The sequence below is a fragment of the Nycticebus coucang genome, chromosome 10, assembly GCF_027406575.1.
Source record: "Nycticebus coucang isolate mNycCou1 chromosome 10, mNycCou1.pri, whole genome shotgun sequence".
Classification (NCBI taxonomy): domain Eukaryota; kingdom Metazoa; phylum Chordata; class Mammalia; order Primates; family Lorisidae; genus Nycticebus; species Nycticebus coucang.
In genome coordinates, this window is record NC_069789.1 from 85,462,138 (window position 1) to 85,485,430 (window position 23,293).

At 40.9% G+C, this 23,293-nt stretch overlaps 1 protein-coding gene across 2 annotated transcripts in view; it reads right to left on the reverse strand.

Moving 5' to 3' along the window:
* PAPPA2 (pappalysin 2) overlaps nucleotides 1-23,293 on the reverse strand; it is a 300,676-nt gene that overhangs the window by 87,881 nt on the left and 189,502 nt on the right. The window contains exons 12-14 of one of the 2 annotated variants that reach the window (XM_053607821.1): nucleotides 20,852-20,987; nucleotides 20,437-20,653; nucleotides 16,862-16,933 (exon numbers count right to left, since the gene is read on the reverse strand). In XM_053607821.1, the coding sequence (XP_053463796.1) occupies nucleotides 16,930-16,933; nucleotides 20,437-20,653; nucleotides 20,852-20,987 (357 nt within the window). In that variant the 3' untranslated portion in view covers nucleotides 16,862-16,929. Of the gene's footprint in view, nucleotides 1-16,861; nucleotides 16,934-20,436; nucleotides 20,654-20,851; nucleotides 20,988-23,293 lie in introns of those variants that run through there. The other variant, XM_053607820.1, reaches the window with a different exon arrangement.

Below are 23,293 nucleotides of genomic sequence, written 5' to 3' on the forward strand. Positions count from 1 at the left end.
CTGTGCCCTTCCACTTCTCTTAAAAGCTTCTACTCTCTTTCCTCTGGTCCTCACTCCCAATGTCATTATGTTCAAGGGTTTAAAAAACATGTTTTCAACTGAGGAATCTTTGTTCAAAATGTATGTTAACCCTAGGCCATCCTCCTCCTCATTCACAAGACCTGCCCGTGAGCATACAGGCATCATGCCAGCAACATCCTGCAGTGATGATGAGCGTTTTTCCTTTGTTGAGTGGGTATGTGAGTGAGGCCAGTACCTGAAAAGCCTCTGTTGGTGCAGTTCCTTAAAAGAGCATTTTCCAGGAGGCAGGCTTTCTTACCCATAGGTGTGCAGTAGACTCACCAGTAGGGCTGGGTGCGGTGGCTCACACCTGTAATCCCAGCACTCTGGGAGGCCTAGGCAGGTGGAGTGTCTGAGCTCAGGAGTTCAAGACCAGCCTGAGCAAGAGTGAGACCCCTCGTCTCTAAAAAAAATAGCTGGACATTGTGGTGGGCATCTGTAGTAGTCCCAGGTACTGGGGAGGCTGAGGCAAGAGAATCACTTGAACCCAGGAGTTTGAGGTTGCTGTGAACAATGACATCAGGGCACTCAACCCCAGGGTGACTGAGTGAGACTGTCTCCAAAAAAATAAAGTGAAATAAAATAAATAAATAAAATAAATAAATACCCGCACTACATCCCTTGGGGATTTTGATTGTGTAGGACTGCAGTCGATTTTCTCAGCATCTGTGATGCTTTGAAGTTTCAAGAAGTTCTTTTTTTTTTTTTTTTCCAGTAGAAGCAGGGTTTCCCTCTTGCTCAAGCAAGTCTTGAACTCTTGAGTTCAAGCAATCCACCTGCCTCACCCTCCCAGAGTGCTGGGATCACACACATGAACCACTGTGCTTAGCCTAAGTTTCAAGTTCCTGATGCTCACTAGGAGGGAAACTCAGCCCCCATAAATATCTGGATATATGTTACCTGAAAGATAGGTCAGTAAATTTTACAGGACAAGAAGGGGTAGGGAACCTATAGCCTTGGGGGCACATGTGGCCTTTTAGATCCTTGAGTGTAGCCTTTTTTTTTTTTTTCTTTTTATTAAATCATAGCTGTGTACATTAATATGATCATGGGGCACCATACACTTGGTTCATAGATCGTTTGACACATTTTCATCACACTAGTTAACATAGCTTTCATAGCATTTTCTTAGTTATTTTGCTAAGACCTTTACATTCCACATTTACTAGGATTCACATACACCCTTGTAAGATGCACCGCAGGTGTAATCCCATTAATTCGCCTCCCTCCACCTACCTCCCCCCTCCCTCCCTTTCCCCCTTCTCCCTATTCTTAGGTTGTAACTGGGTTATAGCTTTCATGTGAAGGTCCTACATTAGTTTCATGATAAGGGTGAGTACATTGGGTACTTTTTCTTCCATTCTTGAGACACTTTACTAAGAAGAATATGTTCAGGCTCCATCCATGTAAACATGAAAGAGGTAAAGTCTCCATCTTTTTTTAAGCCTGCATAATATTCCATGGTGTACATATACCACAATTTATTAATCCATTCGTGGATCGATGGGCACTTGGGCTTTTTCCATGACTTAGCAATTATGAATTGGGCTGCAATAAACATTCTGGTACAAATATCTTTGTTTTGGTGTGATTTTTGGTCTTCTGGGTATATGCCCAGTAGAGGGATTACAGGATTGAATGGCAGATCTATTTTTAGATCTCTAAGTGTTCTCCATATCTCTTTCCAAAAGGAATGTATTAATTTGCATTCCCACCAGCAGTGCAAAAGTGTTCCCTTTTCTCCACATTCACGCCAACATCTCTGGTCTTGGGATTTTGTGATATAGGCTAGTCTCACTGGAGTTAGATGATATCTCAAAGTAGTTTTGATTTCCATTTCTCTGATGATTAAAGATCATGAGCATGTTTTCATAAGTCTGAAGGCCGTGCACCTGTCTTCTTCAGAGAAGTTTCTCTTCAAGTCCCTTGCCCAGCCTGCAATGGGATCCCTTGTTCTTTTCTTGCCAATGCGTTTGAGTTCTCTGTGGATTCTGGTTATTAAACCTTTGTCGGAGACATAACCTGCAAATATCTTCTCCCATTCTGAGGGCTGTTTGCTTGCTTTACTTACTGTGTTCTTGGCTGTGCAGAAGCTTTTTAGTTTGATCAATTCCCAATAGTGTATTTTTGAAGCAGCTTCAATTGCCCGGGGGGTCCTTCTCATAAAAAACTTGCCCAACCCAATTTCTTCAAGGGTTTTTCCTGCACTCTCTTCTAGTATTTTTATAGTTTCATGTCTTAGGTTTAAATCTTTAATCCAGTGAGAGTCTATCTTAGTTAATGGTGAGAGGTGTGGGTCCAGTTTCAGTCTTCTACAGGTTGCCAGCCAGTTTACCCAGCACCATTTGTTAAATAGGGAATCTTTTCCCCACTGAATGTTTTTAATTGGCTTGTCATTTGGATTGAATTTAAATTTTATAATTTTAATAAGATTGAGGAGCTGCACTTGTGGGGCTAGAGTGTCACATCTGGCCTTGAGGGTGCAAGTTCATTGGAAACTAGTGCTATTGCTTCATCATTATGTTTTACTAGATTAAACAAAAATTATTGTGTAGAAGTCACAAGGTAGGTCAAAAGCATGAGACATTTCCCCTGTTCTGAGGAAGCTTTGACACAGCTAAAGAGAGAAAAATTATTAAATCATGTGTTATCATCAATTCATGGTTTTATAGAAATTTTTATCATTGGATTTGATTTGATCTCAATGAATGAATAGAATTTAGAAAGGCTAAAGAGATGTTCTGGAAAGTTATCTCCAAGTCTCTTTAGAGAGAGAACACAGGGAAAGGTAGCAATCTCAAGACATGGATAAAAATATCACTTCCTCTACCACCATGAGCTGAATAAAATTTAGTATGTGTATATCTCTTAAATTCCAACAATACATTTTAGAGAATTCTACATTGAAAAGAGTCAACCTCTATATCTGTAAATAGACTTAGGGGAAGGTTCCCAAAGTCTTCCTACATCTTTCAGTGGTTAGAGATGAACACTGCAAGTAAGGCTGACGCCAGATAATAGACACCCTTTTCTGCCATCTTTTCATGAGTTGTCCATCAGAGTATGTCAAGTCTGGGACTTCACGTAGTTGTCTAATTCTTGAGGCCACTACTGAGATGTTGGAATAGCTTCCAGCCCAAGTCCCATTTGGGAAGCTGGGTAGTTCTTCTGGGACAAGTGGGTTATGTCCTGCTGCTCTGCTATAGTTGCCCTGACGCTTTGGTCCAGGGGTCCTCCGAGGGTCTGAGCCACCTAGGAAGAACTTCAGGAGAGGCAGTGATAATATTCTAGAGTCAGTCACAATCAGTTGTGAAACCTTAGCTTCTCCCATGTAATTGTTGGTGGAAAGTTACGGAGTAAAGACCTCATTTACTAATAATAATGGGAAGCCAGGGGAAGAGAAAATACTTAGCAACAATTTTAGAGCAACCAGAGCTTATTAAAACTAAAATAGACCTTACAGATAATTCAAGGCAAATCCTCATATGAGAGATGAGAAAACTGAACCAAGGAAAAAACATGATGGGATATTCTAAGACTTCTTTTTTTTTTTGTGTGTGTGGTTTTTGGCCGGGGCTGGGTTTGAACGCACCACCTCCAGCATATGGGACCAGTGCCCTACTCCTTGAGCCACAGGTGCCGCCTATTCTAAGACTTCTATAACACTGTGATTGTGATATAAAATAAAGAAGCAAATTAAAGAGAGCAAATCAAAGAGAGGTTTGATACAGGCTTAACATCAGGGTGACATCAGTTCATGAACTTTTCTAAAGTCAATGCTCCATCCTCCCTTAGGCATTTAGAAAAGTCTGACTATGACCTTTATCTGGAATCTAGATTCATTTCCTAAAAACTGGTATTTGTATTATGCTTTTCAAGAAACAGCATGGTGTAACAGAAACCAGTAGACCGAGGCCATGTAACTTGGGTTCTGGTCTTGGCTTGCCCCTGCTGACCTTTAGGACCTTGGGCAACTCTCTTAACCAACTTGGTCTTCTGTCTATAAATTTGTAAAATTACAGGGTTGAACTTGGTTCTATCAAAGGGCCTTTCCAGCTTTAATATGGTATTGAGTTTCCTAGATGAGGTAATGGTGGTATTGGGGTGGGATTACAGAATACCCAAGAATAGGCAGGATATGATAGGGAACCCAGGAGTTTCTCATAATCTTTTTTGCCCAGTGCAAAATTTTTCTTTTTCTTTCTTTCTTTTTTCTTTTTTTTTTTTTGCCTAATGTCCCAACTTTTCAGTTGTTTAGTCAAAGAAAATATTGCAATTCATTTATCCAAGATGTGCCACCATTGACTAATAGCAATCCCAGTGGTTTCTCTAGAAACAGCTCTTTATGTTTAAATAGCAAAAAAAAAAAAGGATCTGATTTCTCTCTCTTCCCCCACTGTTTTATTGATTCTTATTGAAATAAGAGGGTGTGGGATAAGAAGGAATGCACGCTCTGGACTTGGCAGCAGACGCCAGTAGGATGTACAGAATGTAGAGTGGACTGGACGAGACAGAATCCTCATTAATCTTCCCACCATCAACTGCAAAACCGAATGTGACAACAATAATAGCATTCATCCTTAGAGAGCTTTGCTTTGCTGTTTCTCCAAAACAACACAAAGAAAAACAAGTCTCCATGCTGGCTCCCCATTCTACCTCCTCTGCACCCTGGCTTCATCTCTGCTCAATTGGACATGAGCCAGGTTAAATGCCAAATGCATTTCTTCTGACCAATGTTGGTACTGTAAGTTGTTTTACTGAAGGACCATACCCACTGGGAAGGAAAAATTAATTCAAGTCCTTCTCCTCTGAAGATTCTCATCCAAGGGAAATAAAGAAAGCTCAGCTGTAATTCTGATTCTTCCCTCACATGACAACAAAATGGTGAATTATTGCACCAAGCACACTTTTACTTCCATTTCTGTATCCTGGGAAAAGGGAAGTTTCCCTGTCCCTTTATTTAAGTAACAGTGCAGAGTTGGGCTCTTCAAAGTAGCCCTGTCAGGACATGTTCATATCTTCCTAGAATGTGACCTATTTGTAAGTTTAGACTTAGACTTTGGTGGCCCCAGTACTGGGTGATTTTCTTTACTTGTTTCTAATTCTGGCTACAGTTTTTACCAGGCCTGGCTGTAATACTAGAAGGCTTGTCCAAATGCCCCCTGTCCTTCTAAAAAGAAACAGATTTATATCATACAGCCAAAAGTGCTCCCTTTCAAAAGCCTTGTCCCACCAAGTTTCAGAACCCATTATTTTAATATAGATTATAAAATGTGTGGAATACCAAAGAATGAGCCAAAACAATTCAACTGCTGAGTAATACACAGAGAATGTGTGTCCTAGCACTTGCCTGAGAATCATAATCGCCCATTGGAAGCAACATGTATCTATGTATATACATACACACACACAGTTGGCCCTTGAATAGCACAGATTCGAACTGTCCAGGTCCACTTATACAAGGATTTCCCTGCTGCCTTTGCTACCCCTGAGACAGCAAGACTAATCTTTCTTTCTCTTTCTCCTCCTCCTCCTCATCATACTCAATATGAAGATGATGAGGATGGAGACCTTCATAATGATCCACTTCCACATAATGAGTATTTTCTCTTCCTCTGATATTCTTAACATTTTCTTTCCTCTCACTTACTTTATTGTAGGAATACAATATATAATATATATACAACATATATGTTAATTGATTATGTTATTGGCAAAGATTTCAGTCAATAGCAGGCTATTAGTAGTTACATTTGGGGGATCTCAAAAGTTATATTCAAATTTCTGATTGTGCATGGGTATCGGTGCCCCTAATTCCCTGTTGTTCGAGGGTCAGCTGTGTATACATCCCCCACTTTACACACACACACACACACACACACACACACACACACACACCATTTGCAAAGGCAGTAACCATCTTCACGTGGGGCCTTCCCTAATGAGGAATGATCAGTGGAGCCCTACAAATGACTGTACTGCTGACTCCCTTCCTTCCAGTTATTCATCTCTGGATACCAATTAAACCATTAATTTGGGAATCACTTCCACAGTCACATTCATTGGCTCAGCCTGGGGAATTGTGAAACATGTGGAGTTAAGTGAGGAACAAAACAATCATGTAATGAAGTGTAATGGGCATGAGCTTCCAACCATGTTACCCCTAGAACAGTACCTATAGGGCAAGAAGACAGCAGGCTAGACATAAACTGTGGGTAAGTGGAGGTCCTCAGGATTTGCAAGCCAGCACTTTGAATGGGTCTTAAATTCCCATGCAGACGTAAGTAGAACATAAAACACATGCGTGGCTCCTTTGGGACTCTCTCTTCCTCACTCTCCTTGGCTTCCTTTCCTTAGAAATGTTCTGGACTCTCCACCAGCAGCTTCATGTTGTTGCTATCATCTTCTCATCCCAGAATTTGTCAGTTCTTGGTTGACATCAGATTTGGAGTATGATTGCCTTCTGTTCTTTTGCTCTCCCTAACACTCCACAGCCTCACAACATGAATGGCTCCTTTACTTATGCAGAAATTAAGGGCCAAAGAAGTGAAGGGACTGTACTAAAATAGTGTGTCGAGACTGAACAATGCAGCCAAAAGTGAGAAACTGGGGTTTAGACATTGGGCTGGTTGCCACTTTGAACACTAGTCTTCCTCTGCCTCCACATCTATGGCTACACACAGACCTGGGCCTGAGAGGCATTCCAACCAGAGCTTATGGTCAAATCTGTCAACAGTGTCTGTCTCCTTGGGAGGCTGGCAAAGTGACAGAACACTGGAAATACTGGTTTGTTTTTATTTTGTGTGCTTTCTCCACCAGCTGCCATGAACACAGACTATCCTGACAGGGTCGGCTTTGAGCAAAATTGGGAAGTAGGTAATATTTTTCACTCATTCCTCTTTTCATTACCACCTTGTCTACTTCTCATGTTCCCCTAACTTCTAGATGCCTCTATACTAGGCAGGGCCCTGGTCTGTTTTTTGAATTATCAAGGTCCCCAAGGGAATACTTTTGTATAAATAATTGATAAAGACTTAAAACATTTGTTTCTAGCATATAGTAATTTATTATTTTAAAGAGAACTCTGAGGATTGTCAAGACTTGAATAAAATAATTCCTTATGGTGGAATTTCAAACTCTGTAATAAGTAACTGGAAAGTCATTGCTTTGAAGTCATTGTTTTGAACTGAGCCTGTTCCTTGGAGGTAGACTTTGACCCAGAGTCCTCCGAAGCTTGTTGCACCTGTTCCTAGCTTTTGACTGAAAGCTGCCACCCAACTGGTTCCCAGAATGTATTCCTAAGAGCAATCTCTGACACTATAATGTTTCAACAAAGGCTATTCCAGAATAGTCTTAGTGACACTCCATTAAGCCTTGAAAATAACCTCCATAAAAAGACCATGTCATGGCCTTTTCCTTTTTTCTCTGTAAATCCATGCGGGGGATGGGGGAATGGGGCTGGGGGGGGTAGGGTGGGGTGGGGGAATGATTGAAAAGACTAAATAGCCCACTGTGCCTCTCAAGGCAGACTTGCCCTCCACCCAGCTATTTGCCATCTGCCAAGGGAATCAGAATCCTCTCCAGTGAATTTTCCTCCATCTCTCTTTTTTTATGGACAAATCATTCTGGGAAAGAAAGTTGGGCAAGAAACCTAGGGAACAATTGAGCAGCTATAATTCTTTCCTTACTTAAAAAAAAAAAAAAGAAAAAACAGGCAGAAACAAAAAAAAAATTCAACATTAATTTGCTAAACTGCTTTGGGGAAGAAGATGATCAAATGATTAGCTATTCAATGCATATTTCATTTCCAGAGTGCCTTTCCCAGCAGCAAGGGAAAGTATTTCCCATCACCCAGGAGCATTAAAAGGGAACCCTTTGATAAAAAGAAAAGATGAGGAGCCAAAGAATATACAAATGCTTTAAAATGCAGTCCCTAAGCAAAAGAAAGGAAGGACCCTTTCATTTCTTGAGGCTATCCAAAAGGAGGTAATCTAAAGATTCTACATGGGACTGAGCAGAAGAGAGGCCTGGCAAGGTGTTGGGACTCAATCCAGGTGAAGGATGAAGGGAAAGAGACAGCGTTTCAAATTGGAGCTCTGAATAATTGATGCATGATAGGAATTGGTAAAGCAGCAGCAATGAGGGTCCCAGGGAATAATGAAGCACAGAGCAGAACAACAGATAATAGAGATGGAATGATCCTGTTACCAACACCAGACTCAGTCCTGATTATAGGAAGGAAGAAACACCAAGATACTAAGCTATGCACGGACTTCCTGTCCCTGCACTGGTACTCAGAGGCCTCACAATCCGGCCCCAGCTCTATCTCTAACCTGCAATATAACCAAGAAGAAACATCTTCATATCTGAGTCCTTACATCTCCTAAATGGAAAACACAGTCCCTTCCTTCCGGAAATTCTCTGGGCGTTATTATAAGTAATGGAATAAATTTTTATAGAAAAGTTGCTTTCCTTTTTACCACATCCCTCCTCTCTCAACTAAAATCCCTTGTCTAGAATGAATTCTCCCTGAGTAATGGAAGGTAACACATACATATATGCACTTGACTTAATGGTTTAGGCTGGAGAGCACCTTTTCAAGAACAGTGTTGTAAGGCTAAAGACATTTTTGTGTCACAAACACATAAGTGTTAAGATGGTATCTAAAGAGGACAGGTAGCTGAGGCAGGTCAGTCTGAGATGGCATTAACCCCGCATGTCACTCAGGTACACAAATTACAAAGAGAAAATTATGAGTTATTTAGTAACAGGCAATGGTTGATCTTTCTCCGTGGATTATTTCTTTGCGCACACCGCACTTTGGGAAATAGTAACCTGAAGAACCGGGGCTGGCAGAGACAACCAAGGTGAATAAACTAGTCTATATCTACATAAATTTGCAGGTTTCTGTTTGTAATTCCTGAAACATTCCAAGCCAAACCACATAGACATTATTCATTAATTACTCCCTTTTAAAAACTATTTGATCCTTTTCTTCAGAAAAGCATGGTAGCAAAGCCTGGCAAGCATGTTAATCATGGATGTGGATGTGTGCATCTTTATGATTAATCTATGAGTTAGAGGCTGAACTCCAACTTATGTCCACAATAATAGCATGACAGCAAATGTTTTTAATGCAAAAGATAAGTTCTCAGTTTAAAGATTGTTGCCTTGGATAGAGAACTATATAGGAACACAATGTGTAGGTTCATGATTTTTCTCTGACTCAGATGTTATGTGTTCATATGATTAGTTTTTTTAAAGTAAATAGGAAAATACAGATTTATGACAAAAAGAGAAAAGAAAAGAAAGAGAAGCAAAGAAGAGAGAATCTGAGATGATTGCTCTTTACCAAAGTATATTTTTTGGCTTAAAAATAATACGGTCTTACAAACCTAACCATACTCTTAACCATGTGATCCAAAGTCACACTCTTGGTATTTGTTCAAAAAGTTAAAAACATATTCCATATAAAAACCTGAACATAGACATTTATAGCAGCTTTATTAATAATTGCCAAACTTGGAAGCAATCGAGATGTCCTTCAACAGATAAATGGATCCATGAACTGTTGTATATTCAGACAATGGGATATTATCCAATGATAAAAGGAAATGAGATACCAAGCCTTGAGAAAATATGGTGGGACCTTCAATATGTTTTACTAAGGAAAAAAAGCCTATCTGAAAAGTCTATATACCATATGATCCCAACTATATGACATTCTTAAAAAGGCAAAATTATGGAGAAAATAAAAACATCAGTTTGCCAGGGGTTTGGGGCAGCAGGGATGTGGAGGGTGGTGATGAGTAGGCAGAACATGAAGGAATTTTAGGGCAGCGAAAATACTTTGTATGATATTTTCATTACACATTTTGTCCAAACCCATAGAATATACAACATCAAGAATGAACCCTGATATAAAGTGTAAATCTGATGTGGTTAAAACGTGTTCATGTAGGTTCATCAGTTGTAACCAAGGTACCACCCTGGAATGCTACTAACGGGGGCTATATGGGAAAATTTTTGTAGCTTCCTTGTAATTTTTCTGTGAACCTAAAACTGCTTTAAAAGAATAAACTCTTTACACAGAGTAACAGTAATGCCCTTTTAAATGGTCTAGTCATGTAAAAATTATTATTTTAAAAATTAGTTTTATAATTCAATGTACATTATATAACCTTTTCCAAAAGATTGCCTTGAATAAAATGAAATACACACAGCCGGTACTGAACACTATAAGCAATCGTAAACCAATAGTAGGGTTTGTGTATGTCAACATAGAAAATGTATACTAACAATACAGTCAGGCAATCTTATGGGATAGTGCTTCATTGAAACGTGCAGTGCATAATTGTAATTTTACTTTCTAGGAAACATCCACAAGCAAACTGAAGTCCCCAGTTTGAGTGTCTTTTGGAAGCAAATACACACAACCATGTGAACTTAGAAGTGGATTGCCCACACCCAGAGTCAAGCTTCAGATGACAAGCCATCCCTGCTGACACCTCACCTGCAGCCTCGCTGAGAAACTGTCAAAGGCTGGCCTATGCTTCTGACCATCAGAAACAGTGACACTACACATGTGTACTGGTTTAAGCTGCTACATTTGAACTAAAATTATAACACAGCAATAAAACGCTAATATACACATAAATCAGGCTTTCAGAAGATGTTCTTCTAACTTCAGAGAAAGCGAAATATTTTTTCTCAGATTTTTCTTTCTCTGAGAAGGAAGATTCTTTTTGTCTGGGCTGGAGCCCTGCAGGAGATGGGTTAAAATTTCTCCTTTTCTTTTCTTTTTTTTTTTTGGCCGGGGCTGGGTTTGAACCCGCCACCTCTGGCATATGGGGCTGACACCCTACTTCGTTGAGCCACAGGCACCACCTCAAAATTTCTCCTTTTCTAATGATCCTAGGGATCTAAAAATCCCTGGGATTCTGCTCATAATGTTGCCCTTATCTGGATTTTACACTTCCTGAAAATCCACCCAAGTCTAAAGTATCTTTCCAATTCGACCCTTTGTAACCTATCCCAGCTCACCTACATGACTTGGGTCCTGCTTTTATGAATCATCATTTCCTCAAAAGAAATATGTCCTTTCACACAAATATCTCTAAATTATAGGTGCTCTTTGATTATTCTAGGGCCGATTAAACTCTTCTTAGCCTAATCTACATACTCACACAGTTTGAGAGAGGGTGGCAGGAATTCCTGGAGAGCAATAGACATGAGTATATATTTTGAAACCGTTTGCCAATTACATAATGGAAGCTTTCCTCATGAGAACCCAATTTCTTGTGTTCCAGTCTTGGTTTTGCTAATCCCAAAGTGAGTTTGTACACACCATGTCTCAGTTTTCTCAATTTAAAAGTGATTCTTGGCGTACTGTGGCTCTGAAATGTTTTTTGAACAATGAATAGTCTCTTTCTTCGCACAAACACACATCAATACACAAACATAAACACACAGAGACACAAATGCACCATATAGAATAATTAGTATAACAAATCAATTTACATTAAACTTTTCAGAAGCCTTCCTTTTGCTTGAGGTAAAGTATGACAATGTATACAGTGTGCGCACATACAAACATCCTTTGTAAATTGTTACAAAAATCAACTCTCAATTGTCCACATTCATGAATGTGTGTGTGCGTAAAATGAGAATAAGAACAGGGAGAGAAGGAACACATGTATATTAATTTTAAAAGATTATTATCCATTCAATTTTATATTAGAATACTTGGACTTGATAAGCTTTAGTTTAAGGCAAACCTCAGAACCCACTGAAATTTTATATTTATGAGTATCCATTACTTGTTTTCTATCTCAATCAGAATGTATATTTATACTGAAAAAGCTAATAAAGTATTTATACTTTATGTTTGCCTTGCACTTAAATTCAAAACTTTAGAAGAAAATAATACACATTTCTAATTAGCTCAATCCACTTAGAAATTATATTGAAAAACAATGTTAGCGTTAAAATCGAGAAGTTAAAAAGCACAGAGAAAAGGGGTTTCTTTTGGTTATTTGACAGGACTTTCTCTGACAGTTATTCACTTATTATCTCTCAGTTCCAAACCCATCCTTCATTGCCCTACTTTGTGATCCTGGAGCTGCATCACATGAACATTTCTTTTTTGCCATACAGCATGATGTCACATTTTTTTCCAGGAGATGACACTGGAGAGACACTGCAGGTTGAAGAGGAAAGGTTTATCTTCTTTATTCCTATGTATTTTCCTCTACTTGCTACTATATCACTCAGTGACCAGCAGAGAGTGGGTCAGCCAGAGGTCCATACTGCCTAGTAAACTTCAGTGACATTCTACACATCCCAGCAGGTCACACCAGCATCCTAGCTGGCCTCCCAACAGTGTCAGTGGTACCTCAAGTTTCATCAGTGCCTAATGGTGGCCTCTCATCAGGTTTCATGAGTGTCTGGTGGTAGCCTCCCATCAGGTGTAATCAGTGTCCAATGGTGGCCTCTCATCAGGTGTAATCAATGTCCTATGGTGGCCTCCCATCACGTTTCATCAGCGTCCAGTGGTGGCTTCTCATCAGGTTTCATCAGAGTCCAGTGGTGGTCTCTCATTAGTACCCAAAGGTGGCCTCTCATCAGGTGTCATCAGTGTCCAATGGTGGCCTCTCATCAGGTGTAATCAATGTCCTATGGTAGCCTCTCTTCAGGTGTCATCAGTGCCCAGTGGTGGCTTCTCATCAGGTTTCATCAGAGCCCAGTGGTGGTCTCTCATTAGTGCCCAATGGTGGCCTCTCTTCAGGTGTCATCAGTGCCCAGTGGTGGCTTCTCATCAGGTTTCACCAGAGCCCAGTGGTGGTCTCTCATTAGTGCCCAGTGGTGACTTCTCATCAGGTTTCATCAGAGCGCAGTGGTGGTCTCCCATCAGGTGTCATCAGTGCCCAGTGGTGGCTTCTCATCAGGTTTCATCAGAGCCTAGTGGTGGTCTCTCATTAGTGCCCAATGGTGGCCTCTCTTCAGGCGTCATCAGTGCCCAGTAGTGGCTTCTCATCAGGTTTCATCAGAGTCCAGTGGTGGTCTCTCATTAGTACCCAAAGGTGGCCTCTCATCAGGTGTCATCAGTGTCCAATGGTGGCCTCTCATCAGGTGTAATCAATGTCCTATGGTAGCCTCTCTTCAGGTGTCATCAGTGCCCAGTGGTGGCTTCTCATCAGGTTTCACCAGAGCCCAGTGGTGGTCTCTCATTAGTGCCCAGTGGTGACTTCTCATCAGGTTTCATCAGAGCGCAGTGGTGGTCTCCCATCAGGTATCATCAGTGCCCAGTGGTGGCTTCTCATCAGGTTTCATCAGAGCCCAGTGGTGGTCTCTCATTAGTGCCCAATGGTGGCCTCTTATCAGGTGTCATCAGTGCCCGGTGGTGGTCTCCCATCAGGTTTCATCAGAGCACAGTGGTAGTCTCCCATCAGGTCTCATCAGTGCCCAGTGGTGGCTTTTGATCATGTTTCATCAGAGTCCAGTGGTGGTCTCTCATTAGTGCACAATGGTGGCCTCTTATCAGGTGTAATCAGTGTCCAATGGTGGCCTCTCATCAGGTGTAATCAGTGTCCTATGGTGGCCTCCCATCAGGTTTCATCAGTGTCCAGTAGTGGCTTCTCATCAGGTTTCATCAGAGTCCAGTGGTAGTCTCTCATTAGTGCCCAAGGTGGCCTCTCATCAGGTCTCATCAGTGCCCAGTGGTGGCTTTTGATCATGTTTCATCAGAGTCCAGTGGTGGTCTCTCATTAGTGCACAATGGTGGCCTCTTATCAGGTGTAATCAGTGTCCAATGGTGGCCTCTCATCAGGTGTAATCAGTGTCCTATGGTGGCCTCCCATCAGGTTTCATCAGTGTCCAGTAGTGGCTTCTCATCAGGTTTCATCAGAGTCCAGTGGTAGTCTCTCATTAGTGCCCAAGGTGGCCTCTCATCAGGTGTCATCAGTGCCCAGTGGTGACCTCTCATCAGCTGTCATCAATGTCCACTGCTGGCCTTTCATCGCTGCAGAGTGGTGGCCTGTTACTAAGTTACAACAGTCCTCAGTGGCGACCTCCCATTAAGTTTCAGCAGCTTCACAATGGGCAGCTTTCCTGAAAGTCCAAATCATGCTCCAGCAGAGAGTTTCTTCATGAAATTTTATCTGTTTCCTAGTGGGCATTTTACTGATCACGTGCTTCATCTTGAAGAACCCTGCCATCCACTGCTACAGTACCACTGCCTCTGAAGAGATCTGAGTCTCAGCTTTGAGAGGGAAGCCTGTTCACATTTGCTCCTTTCTTTGATACTCTTCCATCAGTCATAAAATTAATGGTTGCTCTACTTATCTACCATTTTTCTATTTGTTAGAGTTCTTTTTACCCTTAGTAATTAATACCTTGTTACTAGCTAGTAATTATTTATATTAAATTTTTCCTATTCAAATTAGTTCTGACTGGACCCCAGCTGACATGGAATGGTTCTGGGAATCACATTATGAAACTGATTCACAAAGATGGGATTTGGGGATCACTTTGGTTGTCTCTCTCCAAATATATAATACTTGAGTCTATACTACACTCCTTCCTTACCAATGGGTAATGGAATGCTAGCAATCATGACATCCAGTAGTATCAGAATTAATCACACTGCCACTTTGGCTGATTGTGATAAAGAGCCAGATAAGACAAGTGCCTTGAGCACCCATGTGGCTGTTGTGCTTGACTACACATGTCCTGAATACCACTGGCTGAGCATGTCACCTCAGCAAAACAGAAACAAAACACTGAAACCAGGAAGAGATGACCCTTTCTCCTGCAATGTCTCCCTAGCATCCTCTGCTGTCAATGTTTAGCATGGTGACAGTCGTCAAGGGATAAATGCTAATAAAATACAACCCTGGTATTCCAGCACAGGTGATGAGGGTGGATTTGGATCCAACAGGCAACAAATTTGATTGAAAACTGGAACACCCTCCAAAAGGAAGATGACATAAAGTAAAGAGGTGGAATGGTGTGCCGATTGCTGTAAGTGGTGCTTCAATCTGATGTTAGAAAGCACTTGCTACAAACCCTGAAAATAACCCTGTTATTTTCAGTTATCTCACAAAAAATACACCATGTAGCTATTTCTCCTTGCTTCCCACTTAAATACCAACAATATAGAAAAATAAGAAAACTCTTATCAATAGCAAAAAACAAGACTGGCAGCCAGAATCTGTCAGGATTTCATCCTGTTTGAAAAAAGTATTGAAGACAATTTGAGAAGCATCAGTGGAAGTCAAGTATGCACTTTTTGTTTTCTAAAAAAAGAGCAAATAAAGAAAAAAGAAGGTCCTTCTTTCCTCATTTCCTGGCTCCTGTAAAGACTAGAAAACTGGACTTGTTTTTCATTGGTCAGAAATGTGTTCTCCATTCATTACTCCCATCAGTATCATCCTTTCTTTCTCATTTCAAGATTTCAGATCAGGAAGTATTATGGTCTTGGTGAAGTGCAGTGGGGTGTGGAGGCATTGGCAAAAACTATTGTATCTTGGGAGATAATCATTCCAAAGGTAAAAATGCTCCAATGTTCTAAAGCAAGGGTCCTCAAACTACGGCCCACGGGCCACATGAGGCAGTGTGATTATACTTGTTCCCATTTTGTTTTTTTTACTTCAAAATAAGATATGTACAGTGTGCATAGGATTTGTTCGTAGTTTTTTTTTTTTTTAAACTATAGTCTGGCCCTCCAGCGGTGTAAGGGACAGTGAACTGACCCCATGTTTAAAAAGTTTGAGGACCCCTGTTCTAAAGAATCCTAAAGTCTTGAAGATCACAAAATAAATTTAAAGAATAAAATTCTGGAGTGCTTTGACTTGGTAAAGTCTTACTGTTTTTGTAAATAGTGCAGTGAAACAATGTGCCCTGGGCTTATTGGCAGTGAAGATAAAGAAAGGTTAAATAAAAGAAAAGAAAGACAAATATTTATCAAACAAATACAAACAATAGGAAAGCAGAGATTCAAAATTTAATTCCAGACAAAGAATTATAGGAAGCCAAAAGCAGTTAAAGGGGCAAAAAGGTTATAAGACGTACAACCTTAATAAAGATAAAACCATCACAAAAAGTTATATACCCAATTATGTGGCATTAAATTGTAAGAAAGGAATTATGGAAAGCAAAAACCCCTTGAAATACAAAGAAACACTGAAAGAAACACAGTTATATGTAAGGTTCAAAGCACATTCTCAATTCTTCATAGGGCCAGTAGAGAGAGAATTCTAGGTAGATAGGAGGGGAGATGCAAACACTTCAAATAGATGAGTAATTAGGGTTTTGACGATTGTCATCAGCCCATGTCCTGGAAAAGGAGATGATGTTCTTCATCTCCAGAAGATTCATCTCTGGGAGCACCTGCGCATACAGCCTCACGTAAAATTGAGAAGTTACAACTGATTTTTTTCATTGTATTCAGGTAACTAGAAAAACAAAATTCTATTGCAGGAGAAATGGTATGCCCATCAATAATTCTTGACTATTGATAAATTCTTTTAACATAGACTTTGTGAATTTTCTTTCTTCTTCTTTTTTTTTTTTTTTTTTTAGAGACAGAGTGTCACTTTATCGCCCTTGGTAGGGTTCTGTAGAGTCATAGCTCACAGCAAACCAAACTCCAGCTCTTAGACGTAGGCAATTCTCTTGCCTCAGTCGCCTGAGTAGCTGGGACTACAGACACCTGCCACAACGCCCCGCTATCTTTTTCTTATTTTGCAGTTTGGCTGAGGTCAGGTTTGAACCCGTCATCCTCCGTATATGGGGCTGGCGCCCTACTCACTGAGCCACAAGCACCACCCAACCTTGTGAATTTTCAAAGTTGAACCTGAAGAGTCCTGATTATCTGTAAACAAATTTACTCAGATAAATTAAATCTGTAATGTGTTAGTGCCTGGATTATATTTCAAACACACTCCAAATCCCATTACAACAAATCCCATTAACAACAACAAAAAAAGATAGTTTCCACTTCTCAAAGCCATCAACATAACCTTGGGGTGACAGGAGGTCTATCTTGGTGCTGTGGTAGATTGTACAGAACCTCTCTTTGAAGTGCTTAGAGCTACAAACAGCTGACGGATAAGAATGGATTGAGCTCTCATTGAGCCCTGGGGGGAGGGGTGCACAACACCAGGAAAACCAAACTTGGTGTTCAAGATTAAGGTATTCAAGATGAGTAGACTAAGCCCAAAGGGTCCAAGGGCCATAAACCAGGGAGCCATCAAAACAGGATGGAAGCTACAACTAAGAGACGGATAAAAGCGAAACAGGCCAGGGAATGAGGAAGGAATGACCTATTTCCCTATCTTCTTTTAGTATGTTTCCATTCACTATTTGCTTTCTTTCAGAAAACACAAAATGCTTTTGTTTCCCACTATGTTTCTCATTTTAACTCCGATGCGTTTACAATCAGGAGGAAATTCTGACTGCCAGTCTTGGTTTCAGATGCTGAGAACAGTTTTCATATTTTTTTGTATTGTTGCTATTTAAATGTGAAGTAGGGAGACGAGTCTTTGAATATCACCGGAGAGCCAGACATAAGTTTACAGGTTTTCTGCTGAAATTCTGTCTAATCAGGCTGGTTTAAAAATGTAGTGTTGTAGGAGGGACAGGTCATTGCTCATTAATGATTAAATGCAAAATGGATAACACGTCTTCTACTCCCAGGCATCTGTCAGCTCTCCCCCCTCATGTAAGTATTAATGGGATTCAGACTGTTAGGGGCAAGAAGGAGGCAGCCAGAAATCCCTCTCACCATGCCTAGAATTTGAGGGTTTCATATTATGATAAATCTCAATATACAGCTATGATTGATAAAATGCTGCAAAAAGACTTCAGTTCTTTGAAGGAGCATAAGTATTTTGGTTTTAAATATATTCACAATGAAAACAAATGGGATCTATTAGGCTCCCTGTGTATCAAAGTTTAGTATATTGGATTGATCTGCTGACTGACAAGGAAAGCCAATTTGCATGGCTGCTGTCAATCACATGTGGTCTAGACATGCTTATGCATTCCAGATACACTCTCTGGAAATGGGAGAATCATATCCTATTTCCACTGGTTTGCATGCATGCATATAAAGCTTGTTTTTGCCTCAGTGCCACATGAAATAAGCAAAGAACCAGCAGCAGTGATTACCATGAAGAGACTTCTTTGTTGAAACTTCTCAGCTATGATGGTGAAGGGAATGCTTGTCCCTTATGTCTAGATGGGTCAAGGCATCTACTTTGTTGATTGACCTACTCAGTTCTACTCCTTGGAGCGTTTAGAGATAAAGCTGATGACTGTCATTCAATCCAGTTCTCAGACCTGTTATGTGCTGTACCTTCTGCTAACTTCTGTGAGATACTGAGCTGAATCCCTACTGCAGGGAACTTGGTTTAATGGGAAAGAATGACAAAGAAATAAATAGTTACCACCCAAAGTGATAACTACTTTTTCAGAGTTTAGGTTACGGTACTATGTCCTGTGGAAACTGGGAGGGAATTTGCCAAAACTCCACAGAAGGTGAATCCTGATGAGGGGGTTATGAGTTGAAATGAAGAAGAACTGGAAGGCATTCAAGAAAGTAGGAACATTATGTGAAAAGCTCATCAGGAACACATGTTTCAGGGACCTGAAAGAAATTCCACATGGCTGAAGGCCAGAGGTAGAGCCAGTAGAGAAAACAATTTGAAAATATATGAGAGAGCAATAATTCTAATAAATGTTATTTTTATAGTCTACATTTTTATGTTAACATTTGTAGGTGTTTGCTCACTAAGCAGACTTTAAAATGACAGACCAACTAGCTAACATTACAATGTCCCTCATCCAGACTCTATCACTTACTATTTCTCCCTTCCTAGCACTTTGGAAAATACCTGGCACATAGTTAGTGCTCAATTAACATAAACTACTATTATTGCTTGTGGCAGATAGCCGCCAAGATGGCCCCCAGTGATTCACACCCTTATGCAAACATCTCTCCTTAAGTACAGGCTAGACTTCTTGACTCATTTCTAACAACTAGAATATGCCAGAAGTAATGGGCTGTCACTTCCAATAATATGTTATAAAAAGATTATGGCTCCCCTCTGGGGTAGTCTCTCAAGTATTCACCCTCTCTGGCTGCCTTTCTCTCTTGGATCAGTAGCTGTCACATCATAAGGACACTGAGATAGCTTGTGGAGAGCCCCACGTGGCAAGGGGCTGAGCCACATCTGTGTGAGCATGCTCACTGCCAGACACTGTGAGTGAGCTTGGATGTCATTCTTCTGAGGCCTGACAGCAGCCACAAGAGCAAGCTTGGATGTGAGTTCTCCAGCTCTGCTTGAGCTTGGAGGTCACTGCAGTCTTAGCCAACAACCTGATGAAACCTCATAAGAGACCCTAAGCCAGAGGTACCCAGCTGTGCTGCATCTGCATTTCTCACCCAGATAATGTTTTTTGTGTCAAACCACCAAATTTTGGTATATTTTGCTACACAGCAATAGATAATTGAGGTACCATACTAGTGCCATCTACTCCCTATCCCTGTCAGCTCTGGATTCCTGATATATGTTGGATGGGGATGTTGGTACTAGAATTCCTCCATGGCAGTGAAGCACTGCTGGAGCCCCAAATAGGTGACCTCACCTCTTTCCCTGAAGGAATGAGTCCTGTCACCTTCAGTACCACTCAATTGATTAGACCATTCATACACTGATTCTAGCCCAACTGCAGCACAGATTGCTGTGTCTGGAGTGCCCCCTTCCCCAGGTGTGGGCCAGGCCAACATTGTGAAGTCCAATCCCTCTGCTAGCTGCTGCCGAGACTCCAGCCAGCCTCATAGCTGCATTTATCTAGATGGTGAAAATCATAGATACCCATAGAAAAACACATGTAGCTAATGCATTTCCTATTTCCACACATAATTCTACATGACAATGTGGCCTGCCTTCACAAGTAATTATTATACTTACTGTTCATGCTGTCCAGGTGGGAGAAGGTGGAAAAATATACAAATATACATAGCTGAGGGAACACTGAGATTTTGGTGGAGAGTTTTTGGCAGTTTATATAACAGCATTATTTGAAGTCAGTGTTTTTCTCATAAAACATGCTAAGACCTGGTAATGATGTTCAATATTTATGTAAAAATTATGCTCAGCTAAGAAAAAAAAAAGAGCAAAATATAAAACCCAAGTATGTCTTCTACAAATTGTTCTTTATCTGCTTCCTATGTCTTTTGAGTAGTCCCTACATCTATTTTTCAGTTAGGGATTGTGCAAGCACTGTATAGACAACACTATGTAACTAAACCATAGCAGTTGATCATAACCACAAGAAAAAGGGAGATGGGCAAGAAAGGAGACTTTGTACCTCTGTCCCTGATGATTTTGACCCTTGTGTTCTGAGATGCAGTTATCAGGAGCAGAAGGACTGATGTGGGAGGACGTCCTTAGAGCCACGGCTGAGATGCCCACCAGTGGGGAGGAGAAATTCAGCAGCACTGAGGTGGTAGGGTGGAAGAAGACATTCGGGTGATGGGTCACATTGATGATCAGTGGGTTTTGCTGGCATGACAGTTCATAGGTTCCTGAAGAGAAATAAGGAGATGAATCTTTTAAGCCATTCATCTAGTAACATATTTCTGTATCTAATATTCCTTTTATCCCCTCCATAGGCTTGTGATGTAGGCAAGATCCCAAACAGTATTAGAGATAGACATCAGACTGACTCCTGGGTCTATGGAGTTGTCCTCCTGTGGCCCTAAGGGGATAATTGTCAGACTCACCAAAAGAGTGGTTGTTTCCACTGGTATCAGTCAGGTAGAGGGTCACTGTTGGCTGCCGATGCTCCCCAGGGACCAGGCCATCAGTTGTCAAGAAAATAAGAATTGCTGTGGCCACTCTTGGTCTACTGAAACACACCTAGGCATAAGCACATTATGTATGAGGCATTATTTTCATAGGGCTATCAGGGTATGTGCCATACCCTTTTTAGTTCTCAGATAGCTCACCATTTATAAAGAAGAGCCCCCTTCTCCTTTATAAATGTGAAGTATGGAGCGTGCACAGAAGAGTATCCAAAGTTGTACCAAAAGTCATCAAGATGGTAAGAAGAAGATTTTCAGCTACTGAACATCCCATCTTTTTCTGAGACTATTTACCTCAACTGCTTTTGTTGTCGTCTTATTTTTTTTTTTTTTAACATGGACATGTTTTTCTTTAAACTTATCAAAATGGTCACTCAAAGAGACCATTTCTGGAGACAATAAGCCACCACAAAGCCAGTCAATACCTCCTTATTGCCAAGTGAGAGGACTGGAAAGGATGATTATCAAACTAACATTTTATTCTGAACTGTTCCTACTTCTGGGCTGCCACAGCCAGTTATCTTTGCCCATTTTCCTATCTCCCAACTAAATTTTTCACAGACCTTCTTACTTATCGTGTGACCCCTGACATGGAGGACAAGCTACTGCAGGGTCTATTGAGTCTGAGACTAGGACCTGCCACAGAGTTCATTGTCACGCAGACCTCCTAGTGCATCAGGCATGGATACCCTGAGCCTGGCTGGTAAACGAGCCAACGCTGAGGCCCAGGAAAATTAAGCTACTATCAGGAATATTTCTAGATAGTAAGGCTGATTAATACTAATACAGACTTTCAAAGTAAACTATGGAACGTTTTATCACTAGAAATTCTTTAGTAGGCAAGAAAACATCTTAGAAGTTGAAGGATAAAGTATAGTCCCTCTACTAACTACTCCTGAGAGTCTAATGTTTATTTTCCACACCAGACTTATTTGATGCAGTAATTCTGCTTTCCTTTTCTTTCTTTCTTTTTTTTTTTTCTGAGACAGACTCTCACTATGTCACCCTGGGTAGAGTGCTATGAAGTCACAGCTCACAGCAACCTCCAACTCTTAGGCTTAAGCCAGCAGTTCTCAACCTGTGGGTCACGACCCCTTTGTAACAATGAAAATACATTGCAGCATCAGGAAGGTTAAGAATCACTGGCTTAAGTGATTCTCTTGTCTCAGCTTCCCAAGTAGCTGGGACTAGAGGCACCCGCCACAACACCCAGCTATTTTTTTGTTGTAGTTGTCATTGTTGTTTAGGTGGCCCAGGCCAGGTTTGAACCCACAACCCTCAGTGTATAAGGCTATCGCCATAACCATTGTGCTATGGGCACCGAGCCTTCTGTTTTCATTTTATTTCATAGAGCTGAACATTACTGTTAATTTCTGTTGAGAATAAGCCCTACTTTTCCTGGTGTTGATACATTATCAGAATCAGGTGCTGGACCTTACAAAGTTCAGTGTCCCTTTCTATAGCTTTCTATCAGGTTAATAAGTGTGATGAAGCTCCAGGAAAATTGTTCTCAGTGTAAAAGCAGAGTACATCTACTAGGAAGGACTTCCAGTAAAAAAAGGGGGTGCAGGAGAGTAAAATATGTTTTTCATTTTAACAAGAATTCTTTCTTGTCCACAGACTTGATTTTTCCTGAGTCTTGGCAGTGTGTTTACAGAGTGTCCATTGGCCTCGTTGGCTTAATTAGGGTGATTTTATGATTGGCAGTGGTCAAAGAAGCACAGCTCTCCCTTCTTCTTCTCCTCCTTTGAGGGAAAGACCAGCCACACACTCTCATTCTACAGTGTCTTTCTCTCCCCCTTTTCATTTACCCCACTTTGAAGTAATAAATATTCCTTTATAATTTAAGAAGTATGCAGACCCATAGGTCCCAGCTTGCAATACGAAGTCCTTTGTCCCTGTCTGGATGAGCATTAGACATGAAACAACTCCTAAGGTAACCAAGAGCCCAACTCAAAGCCCTCAAGCCCAACACAAGTGACATCAAAGTCCCCTAGGAACTCCCACAGCCTCTTCCTTTCCACAAACCACCAAAGAGACCTAAGTATTGGAAGAAAATTCGGGGTCATTTTCTGAGACAGGAGCAGACAGAGTCCAAACAAGTACCTGGTGGCTTTACCCCAATAGGCTTTAGACCTGAGGAGTAAAGTGGCTTCAACAAGAAACAGGAAAGATCAGTCTTCCCATCTTCTGTTGAGTCCCAAAATAGATACCACCCACCTGCAACTTGTTAGTAGAGTCTGGGGTGTGTGTTTCTCTGTCCTGAGGCTGTGCCCCAAACTTCCGACCTATTTTACCTCTCCTTGCAGTGTGCCTCCTTGCTCCAAGGGTCTTTGAATACCAAGTTACTTTGAATATTAA